The 17,399-nt window shown below is 32.8% G+C and overlaps 2 protein-coding genes across 2 annotated transcripts; both read left to right on the top strand.

Annotated features, from left to right (window-relative positions):
- Nucleotides 1-6,560: 6,560 nt before the first annotated feature.
- On the top strand, nucleotides 6,561-7,708 carry LOC125830698 (histone H1-like). The gene is made up of 4 exons (XM_049509877.1): nucleotides 6,561-6,836; nucleotides 6,917-7,261; nucleotides 7,311-7,409; nucleotides 7,499-7,708. Exons 1-4 carry the CDS (start codon nucleotides 6,561-6,563, stop codon nucleotides 7,706-7,708), a joined length of 930 nt encoding a protein of 309 aa, XP_049365834.1.
- Nucleotides 7,709-14,577: 6,869 nt separating this feature from the next.
- On the top strand, nucleotides 14,578-16,972 carry LOC125830790 (LEAF RUST 10 DISEASE-RESISTANCE LOCUS RECEPTOR-LIKE PROTEIN KINASE-like 1.5). Its single transcript, XM_049509964.1, has one exon. It carries the CDS (start codon nucleotides 14,748-14,750, stop codon nucleotides 16,674-16,676), a length of 1,929 nt encoding a protein of 642 aa, XP_049365921.1. The 5' UTR covers nucleotides 14,578-14,747; the 3' UTR covers nucleotides 16,677-16,972.
- The last annotated feature ends 427 nt before the right edge of the window (nucleotides 16,973-17,399 follow it).

Below are 17,399 nucleotides of genomic sequence, written 5' to 3'. Positions count from 1 at the left end.
CAGCATTAACCACTTAGTATATAAATAAAATTATTATTGATTTACTCTTATATGTAATTTATATTTATTTTTTAAAAATTAGTAAAGAGTTGCAAAAATTATTTGAAATACCTGATCCTTCGTCATGTGGTCTAGCTGGACTCTAATCGGGATAAGAACATGATGTGACTCAGTATCCCTATCAATTCCATGCGTCCATCGTCTAGCATTTGAAAGTAATACATCACCATCATGCGGCGGATGAGCTGATGGTTGTACAAGCAAGATCCTCTCCTAACACCAAACCTTAATGTGACAAACAAAATAATTAAACTATCATCATTAAAAAAAAAATTAACAATTACATATATCTATTTTTAATAAGTTTTAGAAATTATTTGTATGTAATTTAAATATTTTAAAAAATTGAATATAGAAAAAATACTCTTGTACAGTGTAATGTTAAAAGATTCTTTGTATTTGAATGTATTTTAAAACTTTAGTAAAGTTACCTGAAGGAGAGGAATAAATCCACAAATGTCAACCACATTACCGATAGATGCCCAACAAAGTGCACGGTACAAATAGGCCAACACTGCACTGCCCCAACAGTATTTACCTACGTCGTGGATGGGATCTAGAAACGCCAAGTATTGTAAGCTAATAAGGTTCCCCGACGTGTTTGGAAATAATATGCCCCCAATATAACAAGCATGTAAAGTCTAGAAATTTTCTCAACCCACTCCACTGGAGTAGCATCTCCTATCGGATCTACTTGTAACTGATCTCGCAAGTAGCCGATAATGCTATGTATCCTCACCCGGCTCGCACCATCCATATCAGCAGGTGTTATGGTGCATCATGTGAGTGTCTCTAATAAAGTACGCCATGGACAAATCCTCCGTGTAGCATCATGCATGTACACAACATCACTATCGATACGCAAACCAAACAAGACTTGCACATCCTGTAATGTAATCGTGACCTCACCAAAAGGTAAGTGGAAGCAATAAGTCTCTGGCTTCTAATGCTCAACCATAGCTGTAACAAGGGCACGGTCATACTGCGTCCTGCCCACACAAACTACATCATATAGTCCTGACCAACGTAAGATCTCCTTAACACGTCCATGAGGTCAATGCAAATGAAATAAATTCCAGGCATCATTCATGCGCACCGTCCTCATAAGGCTACTAAATGATATCTCACATTTCCATAACAATTCTGATTTATGCTCATGCTGAGAGAGAAGAAGTATACGATCAATCGGTCCAGTATTCACAACACGCTCCATTATATTCTGTAAGAAAAATTCTATTAATTCGTTTAATATAATTATATCTTGACAAATTAAACTGTGAACTATCTTCAAACGAATAATTGTACAAGAACTAAAGAATCTCTAACTTCAGCAAGTCAATTCAATGTGTTATTTATCGAGTCAACCACAAGAAAATAAAATAGAAAAAAAATCAAAATGAACATATACCTAAAGAGAAACAGATGGAACCATCTATTGGAATAATTGAGGGATGACTATATGTTTGATGAATTTTGTGTTCAATTTTGTGGACAAATTTAACCAATTGAATTAACAAGAATATAACCATTTGTGCAATCTCAATTTATTGTCAATTTTTACAAGGATCTGGACACAGTTTACGTGCATAAAAATAATACTCTACTATTATTTATTTTGTGTACTTTGATGGGATCTAAATGGTAGTTTGGGATCATTGCACATGGTAAAGTTAATACATGCCAGCAAGAACATATGAATATGAGTGTCCATCTAGAATAAAAAAAAACATGAGACGAAAAGGTGTAATTCAGCAGTAGCCAAATACTATTTTGCAATACCAATCCAACAATGTAATTCCTTTTGTTTATTTCGAATTAAAGACTTTTTTTTAACTCAATAGTTAGTAATTGAATGCACATTGTATAAGACTTGCTGAAATTTTGAACAAATTACAACATAATTTTAAAGTAATGAAAATATGAAATGGAAAAAAATTCCTAATTAATATAATTTGTAGGGTCGAATTGTTATGTTGTCGGGTTGTGCTACTCCAATCTTTCAAGATTTGGTTTTTTTAGTGTAGGACCGCTTCAGTTGTCGGATTGGGACCATCAACTATTAATCTTCAAAGTGAAAAAAGTTTGGAAGCCATGAAAGTGAAAGGGGAGAAGAAGAAAGTGAAAAGGTAAAGTAACTTTTTATAAAGTGTAAGATTTTCTTCCACTTTATAAAGGAGAAAATGGTCAAATGCCCCCTCAAGCTTTAGCCATATTTCCAACTACAAACATAATCTTTGCGGGGGTCCTATTACCCCCTCACCCCTCTTCCCCCCGAACCCTTTTTTTTATATTAGTTCACCCTCAGACGCTGATGTGTCCACGTAAACCAGATTTATAAAAAATGTTTGTGTATATATTAGTGGACCCTATGACTTTACACGACTCACAAATTGACATGTGTCATAAAACTTTACATTTACCTTTTATGAACCTAATTGACCCTCATTCTTCTTCCAAACCTAATTAATCTCTACGATTTTCTTCCTAATCTAATCTCTAGTTCTTCTTCCTTTTTATCTAGGCAAAAGTACTCATTACCCCCCCCCCCCTGAACTTGAAGCTTTTTATACGGTGTACACCTAAACTAAATTCCGTTTTAATTACCCCCCGAACTTGTTTATTCCTCCATCATGTACACCTTTTTCGTCCACCTGCTTCTATTGTGACTACACGCGCACGACAGCTGGCAAAAGTGGTGATGTGGATTTCCACCTGGATAAATAATAGTCACCAAGATAAATTAATATTGCAAAAAATAAATTTCTTAAATTTAAAATTTATTATTTAAAAGTTATTTTTGAATAAGGGCTGATTTCACGGAATTCCTTCTGTATTTGGATTTTTCTAGACGTGAAATTGGTCGATTAAATTTCAAATTTGTCTGAAATTCTTACCAAGTAAGTGTTAATCTTTGTTTCCTTTACTTTTCATTTACATTTTGGCCTATTTTTCGTTTAAAATATGCCAAATATTAAAATTCATCGTTTAAAAGTTATTTTTGAATAATGGCTGATTTCGCGGAACTCTTTGAATTTCAAATTTGTCGAAAATTCTTACCAAATAAGTGTTAATCTTTGTTTCATTTACATTTTGCCCTATTTTTCGTTTAAAATATGCCAAATATTAAAGAAAAATGGAGATTTTACATTTATTTTTTTTACCGTTGTAGCTTTGTGATGTGGCAAAAAATCACTTTCTCACGCACCTAGTAGAGTGTGTTGTCAATTTCTACGCCAGATGGACAAAAAAGGTGTACGCGACGGAGGAATAAACAAGTTCAGGGGGTAATTAAAATGGAATTTAGTTTAGGTGTACACCGTATAAAAAGCTTCAAGTTCAGGGAGGTAATGAGTACTTTTGCCTTTTATCTATGATCTTCCATTACTGCCGTTGCTCGGATACCTTACTTACTATTTTCTGAGAAAAGGTTAGATCTTTACTAGCTGAATACTATTTTGATTAGGGTTTTATTTTTACTGCGTATTCAAATGCTATTTTGACTGGTGTGTTGTAGTGTGAACTTTATTAGGGCCTTTTAATGTTTATTAGGGTTAGTTCAAATTGAAGGTTATTCTTTACCAACTGAATGTTATGTTGATATTTGATTTTAGTTTTGATGGTAGTGTTTGATTAGGTTTTGTTGTACTGGGCATTCAAATGCTATTTTGATATGTGTGTCGTAGTATGTAGTTTATTAGGGATTTTAATAGTTATTTACTTGTTTTCGTAAATTTATACAGTCTTGTAGTTTACTGGTAAAGTACAACCTCAGAAAGTAGAGTTTCTCATTCCTTACTAGTGTTACCTCTGTTTAGGTAGGAGATGAGTGAATTACTTTGGTTACTTTAAGATGGTATCATGCTAGAGTTTTAGATTTGAGTAGTGGACAACTAGTTTACAGTGGTGGGAAAGTTACAGAGTTTTTGAATGTTGATGTGGATAGGCTGTCCTATTTTGAATTAAGAGGCTATATTAAAGAATTATGATACACAACAACTTGCACATTTAGTATTAAACCTCCTAACAGTGGCATTTTGGAAGATATTCATAATGATATGGATATTTTAGACTTAAGTTGTTCTTTGGAAGATGGAGATATTGTGGAGGTATATGTTAAGCACTTGTTTGATGATGCAGTTGTGGACCCCACCCCTATTTTATTAGACAATGCTCCTCATGGGATATGGAGGAATCTGGTTTAGCTTTTAATAAAGTAAATGAACAAAGTAGGGTAGGTGAAGACCCTTTTACTACCTTTGATATTAGATCTCCTTCTACCCCAACTCCTCTCACTACAACTTCTGCTCTTAGATCTCCTTCCACTGCTACAACTCATTCCAGTACAACTCTTCCCACTACAACTGCTGCTCCTAGATCTCCTTCCACTACAACTCCTATCATTGCTGCAAATCCTAGTACTGAAGATGTTGATGATCTAGTTTCAGGCCCTATTGAATCTAATTTCTTAGAAGAAGAGGGTTCTGATTACTCAACTGAAGATAATATTGAGTCTAAATGTGGATTGGTGGGAGATGATGATGAGGACTATGGTAGTGATGTACATGAAAAGGTCAGGGAGTTAAGGCCCGGAAAGAGATCTTTTCAAAGAAGAAAAAGAAAAGAGAGAGTACCAGCTGATACTAAAGAGGTACCAGTAGGTGAAGCTGGAGCAGATTTAGGTTTTGATTAAACTCAAACAGGTAAAATAAGTGTTGAAGAAAGATTATGAGGTGATGAGCCTTATTTTGCAAGTTTTGATGATAAAAGTTTTCAAATAGATGAAGATGAATTTAGTGATGAATGTGTTGAATCTGAAAGAGTAAATTTACCAAGAACTGTAAATTTATCAAGAAGGAGGAGGCCAAATAATTAGAAAATTATACATGATTGTACTGCCAAGAAAGTTGTATGGCAGTTGGGTATGGTATTTGCAAATGTGAATGAACTTAGAAGAGCAGTTAGTAAATATGTTGTCCAGAAAAGAGTTCAAATAGAGAAGTGTGTGAATGAGCCAAAAAGAGTTAGATGTAAGTGCAATGAAGGTTGTCCATGGCTTTTGTTTGCATGTCTCGACAAAATAACAAATGATTTCATGATAAAGACTTACAATCTAAAGCATAATTGTAACATCACAACTAGAAATTATTTGTGTAATGCAAAGTTCATATCTACACATTTTAGAAAAAGGATTAATGAGCAGCCAAATATAAGAGTTTTCAAGTTGCAAGAGTTGATAAGGAAAAAATTTAAAATTCATGTTGGCAAGACTACTGTTAGGAAAGCAAGAGCTAAAGTGATGAAAGATATCATGGGTGATCATATTGTGGAATTTGGCAAAATTCTTGACTGGAAGAACTGTTGAGGACCAATCCAGGGAGCACTTGTGTTGTTAAACTTGGTGAACCTGATGCTCTTGGTAGGCCAGTATTTCAGAGCTTTTACATATGCTTTGATCCATTGAAGAAGGCATTTCAAACTTGTAGAAAATGCATAGGTTTAGATGGTTGTTTTCTTAAAGGAGTTTGTAGAGGACAATTGTAAGTTGTTGTGGCCAAAGATGGTAATAACTAGATGCTGCCACTTGCTTGGGCTGTAGTTGAGTATGAAAAGAAAGAGACATGGACATGGTTTATCAAACTATTGAAGGAAGATCTAGGACTAGGAGATGGTGAAGATCTCACCCTGATTACAGATATGCAAAAGGTATGTGTCCTATTTTATTTTGTATTTGTCTTTATCAATTTTCATATATTTTTTATTATAACATATCTAGATCTATTACAGGGATTAATATGAGCAATTCTAAATATTTTACCTGTTGCTGAACATAGAATGTGTGTTAGACACATCTTAACTAACTGGGCTAAGGATTGGAGAGGTCTCCAAAGAAGACAACAATTTTGGTCTATTGCAAAAAGTACTTTTGAATCTCAATTGAGGAAAAATGTTGCAAAGATGAAGTTGCTTGGTCCAGAAAAAATGATGGATGATCTTATGTACTACAACATAGAGTACTAGTGGAAGGTTTACTTTAATACTCAAGTAAAATGTGATATGTAGACAACAATATGTCTGAGTGCTTTAATGCATGGATCTTGGCAGCTAGGTACAAGACAATTATTACTATGCTTGATGAGATAAGAGTAAAGATGATGACAAAAATAGCCAAGTTAAAAGAGTTCACAAATACTTGGATGTGTGATTTTTCTCCAATGTCTTTGAAGGTACTACAAGAGAATATTAATAGGTTAATGAATTGTAATATTGAATTTAATGGAGTTGATGGATTTGAAGTGAGAGAAGGACCATTTCAACACAGTGTGGATCTTGGTAGGTGGACTTGTAGTTGTAAGGTATGACAGTTAAAAGGCATACCATGTGCACATGTTGTGGCTGCCATTTACTTTAAGAAATGTGAACCTCTTGACTACAATAACAACTGCTATAGTAAGGCAACTTACTTGATGACTTATGTCAATGTCCTTCAACCTGTCACAAACATGGAGATGTGGCATGTATCTACTAACCCCACAGTTGCACCACCAAAAATAAAAAGCATGCCTAACAGGCCAGGTAAACTTAGAAAGAAGGAAGCTGGTGAGAGTAAAAAATCTAGAAAGCTACTTAGAATTGGACTTGCCATGACATGTAGTAACTGCAATGTTAGAGGCCACAACAAGAGAGGATGTCCACAAAAGGTTGAGTCATCAGCAAGGGAAGAACCATCAAATACAGACAAGGAAAATGGCAAAACTTCAGGTTTAGGTAGACCAAAGGTAACATCTTTAACTTTAATTTGGTATGTTATAGAGATCTCATATGTAATAATTACAATTATTTTTAACTATATTTATAGAAAGCACAAACAGAAGGTAAGCATTCTACAAAGAGGTCAAGAGGAAGACCACCTGCAGCACCTAGTGCATCTTCAGGACCTGCAAAATGGTCAAGAGGAAGACCACCTACAGCACCTAGTGCATCTCCAGGATCTGCAAAGAGGTCAAGAAGAAGACCACCTGCAGTACCTAGTGCATCTGCAGAACCTAGTGCATCTGCAGCACCTACAAAAGGTGCAAGAAGAAGACCATCTATTGCACCTACAACACCTAATACATCTGCAACATCTGCAAAGAGTGCAAGAGGAAGACTACCTGCAGCAGCTAGTGCACCTCCTACATGTCCATCACCTGCTAATTACCATGTTGGATCTTCTACACCTGCTAATTACCAGTTAACTAATAGTAATAAAGGAAGATGAAGAGGTAAGGGAAACACAACCTCATACAAAAGGCAAGCAGTCATTGGAATATGGTGTGTTTCAAGCTGAAAATGGATTCAAAGCTCTTAATGTAAGTGTTTTCTATTGATTCAATTATACTATTTTTTTTTATGTTTAACTACAAACTCACTCACTAATTATTTCATAATTTGAATATAGCCTGGGATGTCAAGTTGCAAGATCTTCTCTACTGGTACAACAAAGGTGACAAAATCTGCTGATGTTACTGGTGATGTTGGTTACAAACCAAGTACTGCACCCAAGTTGAAATGGAATGGAAAAGTTACAATCTCAACAAGAAAACTTCAAGAAATGAGAGAGGAACAAAGAAAAAAATCAAGAGGAAGTAGTTCAAACAATCCAATCTAGGAAGTAATGATATTGTAGTACTATTTTAAGTAGGCATGAACACATTTCATTTGAATGATGATGTATTAGTATTGAACATCAAATTATGTTTTTGTTTTTGGTTTTTTATTGTAGTTTGACCTTATGTGAGACATGTTTTACAATCAATTATGTCTATTAAAGGCCTTCTATTTTACAATGGTGTTATGTTTATTCAATTTCTCCCTTATTTGTTGTAATACAGACACTACTATATCAACTACTTTATCCGAAAAGATTCATGATATTGATATACAAAATTTCTCATAGTACATATGACAACCAAAAGAGAGTTTCAACTCCTTTCACTACTCACTACTCACTACTCACATACGTTATGGCAATTCAATTAGTTCAATACTTGAATGAACCCTACTTTGAAATAGGTTGTTGATGAACAAGGCAACAACACAAATCAAAATACACAAAATGACCTTCCAATCAAACGCACACCATTTCAACTTTCTTCGTTTGAACCTCTTCTCTACTGTCAAATTATCAATCAGAACTCGTTGCTCATTGATTTGAATCTGTCTCCTCCAAACTTTATCTTCCAACTCTTTGATTTTGTTCACCAATTTCGGGAGGATAAATTGGGATCTTGGATCGATTTCTTCTCTGTCTCTCCATCGAAAAAAATTATAATTGTTCGACTCAAAAAATAATAAAAAAATATTAATGTTATTAACATTCACATCAGTTAAACCCAACAAAATCAAACGACTGAAGAAAGGTCACATACACCATAGTAGGGGCAAGACTAAAATCGTCTTTCGGGATTCGACTTCGACCAAGAAGTTTGCATATGCAACAAACTTCCATGTTTGCATCGTACTATGATTTTGAGCATTGGATCTGATTCTTCCATGCATAGCTTATTCAATTTTGCGTTTGACATTACTAACCCAAATAACACAAAGTGAAAAAAAATTAAGTTGTCGAATTGGGGAAGATTTCGATTGTTCAATATGAAATTCGAGAAAATCGCAAACCCTAAATTCAATCTTAGTTGGAGAAGATACAACAACTAAATTCAAGCTTTGAAAATGGTGGATGAAGAACAAAGAAGAGAGTTTTTGTTCAAGAACAAAAGAGATGGAGATAAAATGAATTGGGAAAAGAATAAAAAATAAATGTAATGGTTGAATAAAGAGTAAAGTTACCATTGGGAGGATTATTTGGACTCCACATGGACATTTTATTATGTTGTTACGCGCCTCACGGAGATGAGTTCACGTATGTGGACACATCAGCGTCTGAGGGTGAACTAATATAAAAAAAAAGGTTCAGGGGGGTAATAGGACCCGTGCAAAGGTTAAGTGTGTAGTTGGAAATATGACTCAAGCTTGAGGGGGCATTTATAAAGTGTAAGAAAAAGTTTCACTTTACAAAGTGAAAGAAAAACTTACACTTTATAAAGTGTAAGAAATAGTTCCATTTTATAAAGTGCAGGAAATAGTTCCGTTATATATTAAAATATACACGTTATGAGACTAACGAAAAACGTTTAGAATATTAGATAAAGTGGAATTTTTTCTTCCACTAAGCCTATTTTAGTTACTTACTAAAGTAGTTGCTTATTTTGGTCACTTTTATGTTTTTGTGGCTTATTTAGATACCGAACTCGAGTTGAAGGATGCTTACCATATACGAGGAACCCACGTGTCCTCATATATGATCTTAAAATTGAATCAACCACCAACAAGAATGTCACTTTTAATCTAAGAAGTTTTATTATGAGTGAGAAAATATGATTGAGGAGGTAAGTGTACCACTTTCACTCAAGAAGTAATGTGAATGAAAGATACATAAAGCAATAGTAGTAAACAAAAAGCACTAATACTAATCAAATAGTCAAACAATAGTGAATATAATGGTAATACTTTAGTGAATATAATGGAGACACATTTAGTTAGTATAAGAAATTTGATGAAAGAAATGAGAATTTATAGAGGAAATCGGGTTTTAAATGCTCAGAAACTACATGATTATATAGTCAAAGGGAATAGGCAGCGCCTAAAATCATCCCAATAGCAAAAAATGGTAATGCTCTAGTGAATATATATTTGATCGTTCGATTAAAAATAATTATATTTAGAGAAACTTTCACATATAGCAAATATAAAAATTATATTTATATGTTATAACTATAGTTTGTATAATTGCGCTCCATAGCAAATTTTATGTTTGATGTGGAGCTTTTGATTTGTATAATTCGCTACATACATCCAATTTTATACAAATTGTTCAGTTTTGTATAAATTCATTTATACATTGTAATTTGTATAATAAGATCTGTATTTGTAAAATTATAAGTGTATAGGATGAAAATATATGTATTTGTATCTGTATATACACTTTTCTCTCGCTTTATACAAACATAAATGCATTTTATACATTTGTATACCGAATGAGTAATTGTATACCGAACCAGATGGCTAAAAAATGGGATATTTGTTGCGAATTACAAATAAAATAAACTATGGCTATAACATTTAATTTGAATTAATAGTTTGCTATTTCATACAATTTTTCCTTATATTTACTAGCTAGACATTTATATACAAAAAAAAATTACGCTATAAAGTATGCATTTTATGTATACTACTAGACATCGGAGCCCGTGCTAGCACGTGCCCAATATGTATCATTTTTTGTTCAATTTATGTGACAAAGACAAAATTAAAGAGTTAATCAAACTTTAATATTAATTTAAAATAGTTTAAATTTTTAATTATTGTTAACTATGGTAAAAAAATTTTTTATGTCTTTTAACATTCTAAATTGGTAATTATTGTTGTATGATTTGTAATATCTTTTACACAATTTTAAAATAATAAAGGTTATTTCTTCTTTCTCAATTTATGTGGTACTAATAAAATTTAGAGATTCAATCAATTTTTTTTGGCTTTAAAATATTCGATTGTTAATTACTGTAAATTATTGTACTTTCTAAGTAATTTTCAAATAATATATATTATTTCATTTGTCCAATTTATGTGTCACCGATAAAATTTAAAGAGTTAATTAGATCTTTTACATATTTTTATATCTTTTGAATATTTAAGTAAATAATTATTGTGATTATACAGTTATTTTAAAAAAATTAAACAACAAACAAAACGAATTCATCATAGGAAAATTACCAAAGCATCCTTGAATACATGAATAATGGGTCCCACTTTTTGTTTAAAAAAATATGCATATTGGGAGGATATTTTTGTCCAAGGTGGAAATAGAATAAGTATAAAGCATTAAAGTCTTTTAAAATTTTAAATTGTTAATTCTTATTGTGTTATTTGTAATACTTTTACGCCATTTTCAAATAATAGAGGTCATTTCTTCTTTCTCAATTTATGTAGTACTAAAATTTTTTTGAGATTCAATCAATTTTTTTTGTCTTTGAAATATTTCTAGTTGTTAATTACTGTAATTTATAGTACCTTCTAAGAAATTTTCAAATAATATATATTATTTCATTTGTCCCAATTTATGTGTCACCGGTAAAATTTGAAGAGTCAATCAGATCTTTTATATATTTTTATATCTTTTAAATATTAAAGTAATTAATTATCGTGATTCATAATATTTTATAGAATTATTTTGTATAGTAAAATAAATGTAAAAGAAACAAACAAAATGAATTCATCATAGGAAATTACCAAAGTATCCTTCAATACATCAATAATGGATCCGACTTTTTGTTTTTAAGAAATTGCACATTCGAAGGATATTTTTGTCCAAAGTGGAAATATTGTGTAAAAAATGTGTATTTATTGTGATTTTGAATGTTTTGTGAGGTAATAGGACGCATGCAAAGTTAAAGTGTCTTTTTGAAAATCTGGGACAACTTCAAGTATCACTTAATGTTTTTTCTCAAAATCTAATTTACTTTCGTAAACTATGTGTCAGATCAAAATTTAACAAATTCAAAAAGAATGAGTAATAAATAGCTCATACAATAACATATTTATTATTTAACTAAATAATAAATATGTAACTAAAAATCTTGTTAGCTTTTGATTGAAAGCTAACAAGATAGTTACAATCATAGTTGCATTGTGACTTATTATATATAGAATATGTGAATATACAAAAATAATATGTAATTGTCAGCTATTATTTTAATATGAGGCATCTGAGTAGGAGGGCGCCCAAATTTGGAAGTGGAATGATTCCCCTGAATATTCATTAGTATTTGGTTTCCAAGTATTTTATGAATTATTTACGTGGTATAAATAGACTATACATGAAGTATGTACTATTTAATTTCGATCAATTTAAAATCACCTTTAAACAATTTCAAATTTTAGATATGAAATTCTCTGAATATTTTGAATCTTTTATATATAATTTAGGGAAAATGCATAAGTACCCTCAGCCTATGCCCAAAATCCCTGAGACACACCTAACCTTTATTAAGGTCCTATTACCCCCGAACTTATTTTATATATAATTTTCTACCCCTTTTTGGCCTATGTGACACTATCCTTGAAAAAATTGTTAACACGCGCTGGGCCCACAAGATAGTGTCATGTAGGCCGAAAAGGGGTAGAATATTATATATAAAATAAGTTTGGGGGGGTGATAAGACCTTAGTAAAAGTTAGGTGTGTCTCAAGGATTTTGGGCATAGGCTAGGGGGGTACTTCTGCATTTTCCCTATAATTTACTTGAAACGATTCACGTTCACGGACATTAACGGACAATCCCCGCCTTTTACTCCCTTTCCATCGCCTTGATCTCCTTCACCATATTTGTCGAAATTCTCCTCTCTGCATCTGCAGATAAAACGACACCGTTCCAAATAGTGGAGTTTTGGTTGAGTCATGGGTGGGTGATTTAATGGGTAGATTTGGGTTTGAGCTAAATTAAATTAGTTTTGATGAATTAGTTTTCTAGTGAATCAAAATGTGACGTATTAAATGACAAAACTAATTAATTCGATTAATGGGTTGTTTGTGAATAAGGGTAACAAAGGGCCACAAAGGTTAACCTTGGCATTTTATGGTCAATAGGTTAACGAAAGGTATCTTTGTACCAATTTCAATAGGTTAACAATATTTTAGACCCTAGGAGCTCTCAATTTTTTGCTCTTTTGGTGACTCAACTCATAATCTTCGAGTTGAAAGTGAGGAGTGCTTACCATCCGAGCAACATCCTCTTGTCCAATTACTACCTAATTACACAAACGTTCCTACTCTGTTTATTAATTCTTCCTATTGTTTGATCACAATTACATATTGTCTTAACAATTAATAATTTCATACTAGATTTCAAGTAAAATACAATTAAATACATGTATCTTTACTATCCGATATATACAAATACATAGAGAGAAAGAGACGAGCGAGAAATATAGGTAATGAAGATACAAAAATGAAACCGAATCTTGAAGAGGATTTGTGCATCCCATTTCTAGATTCACTGAAAACCCCATATGGTGTTGCTCTTTGGGTAAAAAATGCTATAGTTCTAAAAAATTATGTCATGCTAAATGTCACAAATGACAAATTTTATGAACAATTCTCAAATAATATTTCCAAGTTTTATGTTGCTAGTTATGCTAATGTATACTCTAAAAATAAAATAACTTGATTATCATTTATAAAGTTCAATTTTAACTTTCAAATATTGATAATTATTTTAATTCATATATTGAGTTTAAAATATTTGAGTTGAGTGGAGGGAAAGAGGAAGACTTTTCATCATTTACGAGGTATTGAATGGAGGGAAACAAATCACATTTCTTGATTCTTTTCGAAAAAATAGCAAACAAAATTTCCTTCAAGATCTTTCTTTTGAAAAAATCCAAACCCCTTATTTTGTCCGAATAAAGTCAAACAGTGACAAGTAAAAATGAATGAATTAATTTCATAATGAACTTCATACTATAATAAATAGGGGTGTAGGATGCTAATTTATTAAACTTCATAGAGTATTATAATTGACTTTTTTTGATATGACAATGCTGACAAATAAAAAATGAAAATTTATTTTAAGAATAAATAACAAGTAAAAATGAACGAAAAAAGTACGTGATAAAGCTAAATATGATTTTTTTTGAATATTTAAAATTTGTAATATTAAATTTGAATCCACTCATTCAATGTTCAATCCATAATCTAAGAACTACCCAAGATCTTCAACCAAATATAAAATAATATTATTTTATATTTTATTTTAGAAATATTATATCTTATACTTCACACCAAACAAACGAAGAATAACAAACAAAATTTCCTTCAAGATCGTTCTTTTGAAAAATCCAACCCCCTTATCTCCTCCTTTTACTAAAATGACCAAATAATTCTTTTTTTTTAAATACCTTTATGGACCAATGATCAAACAATTCATCATTTTTTGTTTTGTTTTGTCTTCTTCTCTATTGTGTTCACGTGACCTTCCTCTTTTCTCTCTACCTCGAGACCCCCCACACTCCCAAACTCTCACTTCTCTACTACCCAACATCCTAGGCAGTTGTGATTATAGTTTAAAGAATCTCAACCCCAAATCAAGATTCAAAGATTTCTCTTTTTTTTCTCCATAAAGATTCAATCTTTTTCTTTCTTTGTTGGATTCTGCTTTTGAATGGCTTCAGTAACTAGTAGGAGTTCATCATAATCATGTCATTTTGGTTTAACCCCAAATCAAGATTTCCCATTTTCTTCCTAAAGATTCAATCTTTCTTCCTTTTTATTGGATTTTGCTGTTGAATGACTTCAGTAACTAGTAGGAGTTCAGCATAATCATGTCATTTTAAGCATTTTTGCTTTAACCCCAAATCAAGATTTCCCTTTTTAACCCCCAAAGATTCAATCTTTCTTCCTCTTTGTTGGATTGTGCTTTTGAATGACTTCAGTAACTAGTAGTAGTTCAGCATAATCATGTCAATTTTAGCATTTTTGCTTTAACCCCAAATCAAGATTTCCCTTTAACTCCCCAAAGATTCAATCTTTCTTCTTTTATGTTGGATTTTGCTGTTGAATGACTTCAGTAACTAGTTGGAGTTCAGCATAATCATGTCATTGTTACCATTTTTTTCAATCTTTCTGTTCTTGGTTTTCATTCTTGAAGCAGCAGCAGCAGCAGCAGTTCATAGCTGTTTAAAATCTGAAATCTCATGTCCACCTTTTGCTTCTTTTCCCCCTTTTCCTTTTTCTTCATCTCCTGGTTGTGGTCATCCTTCTTTTCAAATCCAATGTTCACCTTCACATGCTGTTATTTCAATCAATAACTTGTCTTTCTCTTTGCTTCATTATGAGTCTACTTCTTCAACTCTTCTTCTTTCTCCAGCTTCACTTTCACAAAATGAAATCAGCTCAGTATCTACTGAATTCAAGAACTGTTCTTTGCACCATAGATCCATTTCCCTTTCTGGTTCACCATTTAAGGTCTCTGACTCATCTTGTTCTAGGCTTTCTGCTCTTAGGCCTTGTCCACCCACAAATCTCCCTAATTGTAGTCACTGTCCGTGGCAATGTAAACTTATCAAGAACCCACTTCAGCTTCTGCATGAATGTGGATTGAGACACCATTTTGAGTCTGATGAAAGATGCCAAAGTGACATTCTTGGGTTTCTTGATGAATTCTTGAAAATGGGGATTGAGGTTGAATGGGATGAAGAACAAGATTCATATTTTTCAAGCTGTAGGACTTGCAGAGCTAGTAGTGGTGTTTGTGGATTCAATTCTTCACACCCCAAGAAACCATTTTTATGTTTTCCATCATCACAAGTTAGGTACTCACCTCCTTTGATTGGACAAAAAAGCGCGAATCGTGTAGTTATGTTGTCAATGGTCTTTCTATTTGTGTGTTTTCTGGTTGTTTTCTCTATTGGATCTTTAATTTTTCGTTCAAGAGGTAAAGGGGCTGGTTCAGAAGAAGATCCCACTATCATTTACCTTCGTAGGCATCGATTAGCTAGTTTACTTCCACCAGTTTTCCCTTATGAGGAACTTGAAAGCTCCACAAATCACTTTGATCACAAGAGGAAACTTGGGGATGGAGGATTTGGTTCTGTGTACTTAGGGAATCTTGATGATGGTAGGCTTGTTGCAGTAAAGCATTTGCATAAGCATTCTCCCAGTGGTACCAAAGCTTTTTCAACTAAGTCATTTTGCAATGAAATCTTGATTTTGTCATCAATCAATCACCCAAATCTAGTCAAACTTCATGGCTATTGTAGTGATCCAAGAGGGCTTCTTTTGGTTTATGACTATGTTCCAAATGGTACTCTTGCTGACCATCTACATGGAAACAAAAATTTGTACAAAAGAGGTTCTTTAACTTGGACTTTAAGAGTTGATATAGCACTACAAATTGCAATGGCAATTGAGTACTTGCATTTCTCTGTTGTTCCACCTATAGTTCATAGAGATATTACATCAACCAACATTTTTGTAGAAAAAGATATGAGGGTAAAAGTTGGTGACTTTGGGCTATCAAGACTCTTAGTATGCACAGATACATCAGTAGCATCTGGTGATTCTACTAGTGAAGTTTGGACAGGTCCACAAGGAACTCCTGGCTATTTAGATCCTGATTATCACAAGTCGTTTAGATTGAACGAAAAAAGTGATATATATAGCTTTGGTGTTGTGTTGTTGGAACTAATAACAGGGATGAAAGCTGTAGACCAAAAGAGGGAGAAGAGGGAAATGGCATTGGCTGATATGGTAGTTTCAAGAATTCAAATGGGGTTGTTGCAGCAAGTTGTGGACCCTTTTTTGGTGGTGGATGGTGAAGCAATGGAAGGCGTCGGCGCAGTGGCTGAGCTCGCGTTCCGTTGTGTAGCGGCCGATAAGGATGATCGGCCTGATTCAAGAGATGTGGTGGCAGAATTGAGAAGGATAAGGGGAAGGACAAGAGGAGTTGGAAGTGGTGGTATTTTGAGGACTTCAAATTCTAGTAACATGGTGGTTCCTGATGGGATTGGTCTAATTGACTAATTAATCGATTATTTGGTAGACAGAGTTAATCGATATCTATACTGATTAGAAATAGTCAGTTATTAGATAGAACGATCACATTGTGTGTACGATAGTTGTGTTGATGAGAGGTAGCCGATATAGTATGGTTCTGAGGTACCAACATCTCATTGAATAATCATCTGTTAAAGTGTAAATGTGTATTGTACATGTGTGTGGGATGGGTGGGGTGGGGGGACTTTGGACTGAAAAGGTGTCAGTTGAAGTATTTGTTTGATTGTGGTAAAATGGAATGTTAATATATCCCACTTTTTTTACTGCTTGTGAATTTACTTTTTGTTTCTTGACTTGGCTATGATAATAATTGCAGATGTTAATACTCAAAATTCAATGCTTAAACAAGAACTTGCAATTTTGATTATTGTTTTAAGACACTAAATATTATGCATTCATCAGATGCTATATTTACTCTAGTTGTGAGAGAAAATGAAAAAAAAAAATGGTTCCTTATATTTGATGGTAGGTTCGAAATAGTCCCTTAAGTATACACTAAATAGGTTTAGTTGAATATTTTTTCATTAGATTTGAAGGGAACTATGAAAAATTAAGAGGGTGTTTGGATTGACTTATAAATTGGTCAAACTTATTTTTAAATCAGTTTTTGACTTTTGGAAGTGTTTGACAAATATAAAAAATAACTTAAAATAAGTTTAAAATGACTGGAAATAAGTTAGAAAGCGTTTG

Source organism: Solanum verrucosum, unplaced genomic scaffold (genome assembly GCF_900185275.1).
Source record: "Solanum verrucosum unplaced genomic scaffold, falcon-dt-bn FXZP01000154.1, whole genome shotgun sequence".
Classification (NCBI taxonomy): Eukaryota; Viridiplantae; Streptophyta; class Magnoliopsida; order Solanales; family Solanaceae; genus Solanum; species Solanum verrucosum.
This window is presented reverse-complemented; position numbering and strand designations above follow the sequence as displayed.

Coding starts and splice junctions, on each gene's coding strand:
- LOC125830698 (XM_049509877.1), top strand. CDS start 6,561: ATGGAGATGTGGCATGTATCTACTAACCCCACAGTTGCACCACCAAAA. Junction 6,837..6,916: donor CAGGTTTAGGTAGACCAAAG/GTAACATCTTTA, acceptor CTATATTTATAG/AAAGCACAAACAGAAGGTAA. Junction 7,410..7,498: donor ATGGATTCAAAGCTCTTAAT/GTAAGTGTTTTC, acceptor ATTTGAATATAG/CCTGGGATGTCAAGTTGCAA.
- LOC125830790 (XM_049509964.1), top strand. CDS start 14,748: ATGTCATTGTTACCATTTTTTTCAATCTTTCTGTTCTTGGTTTTCATT.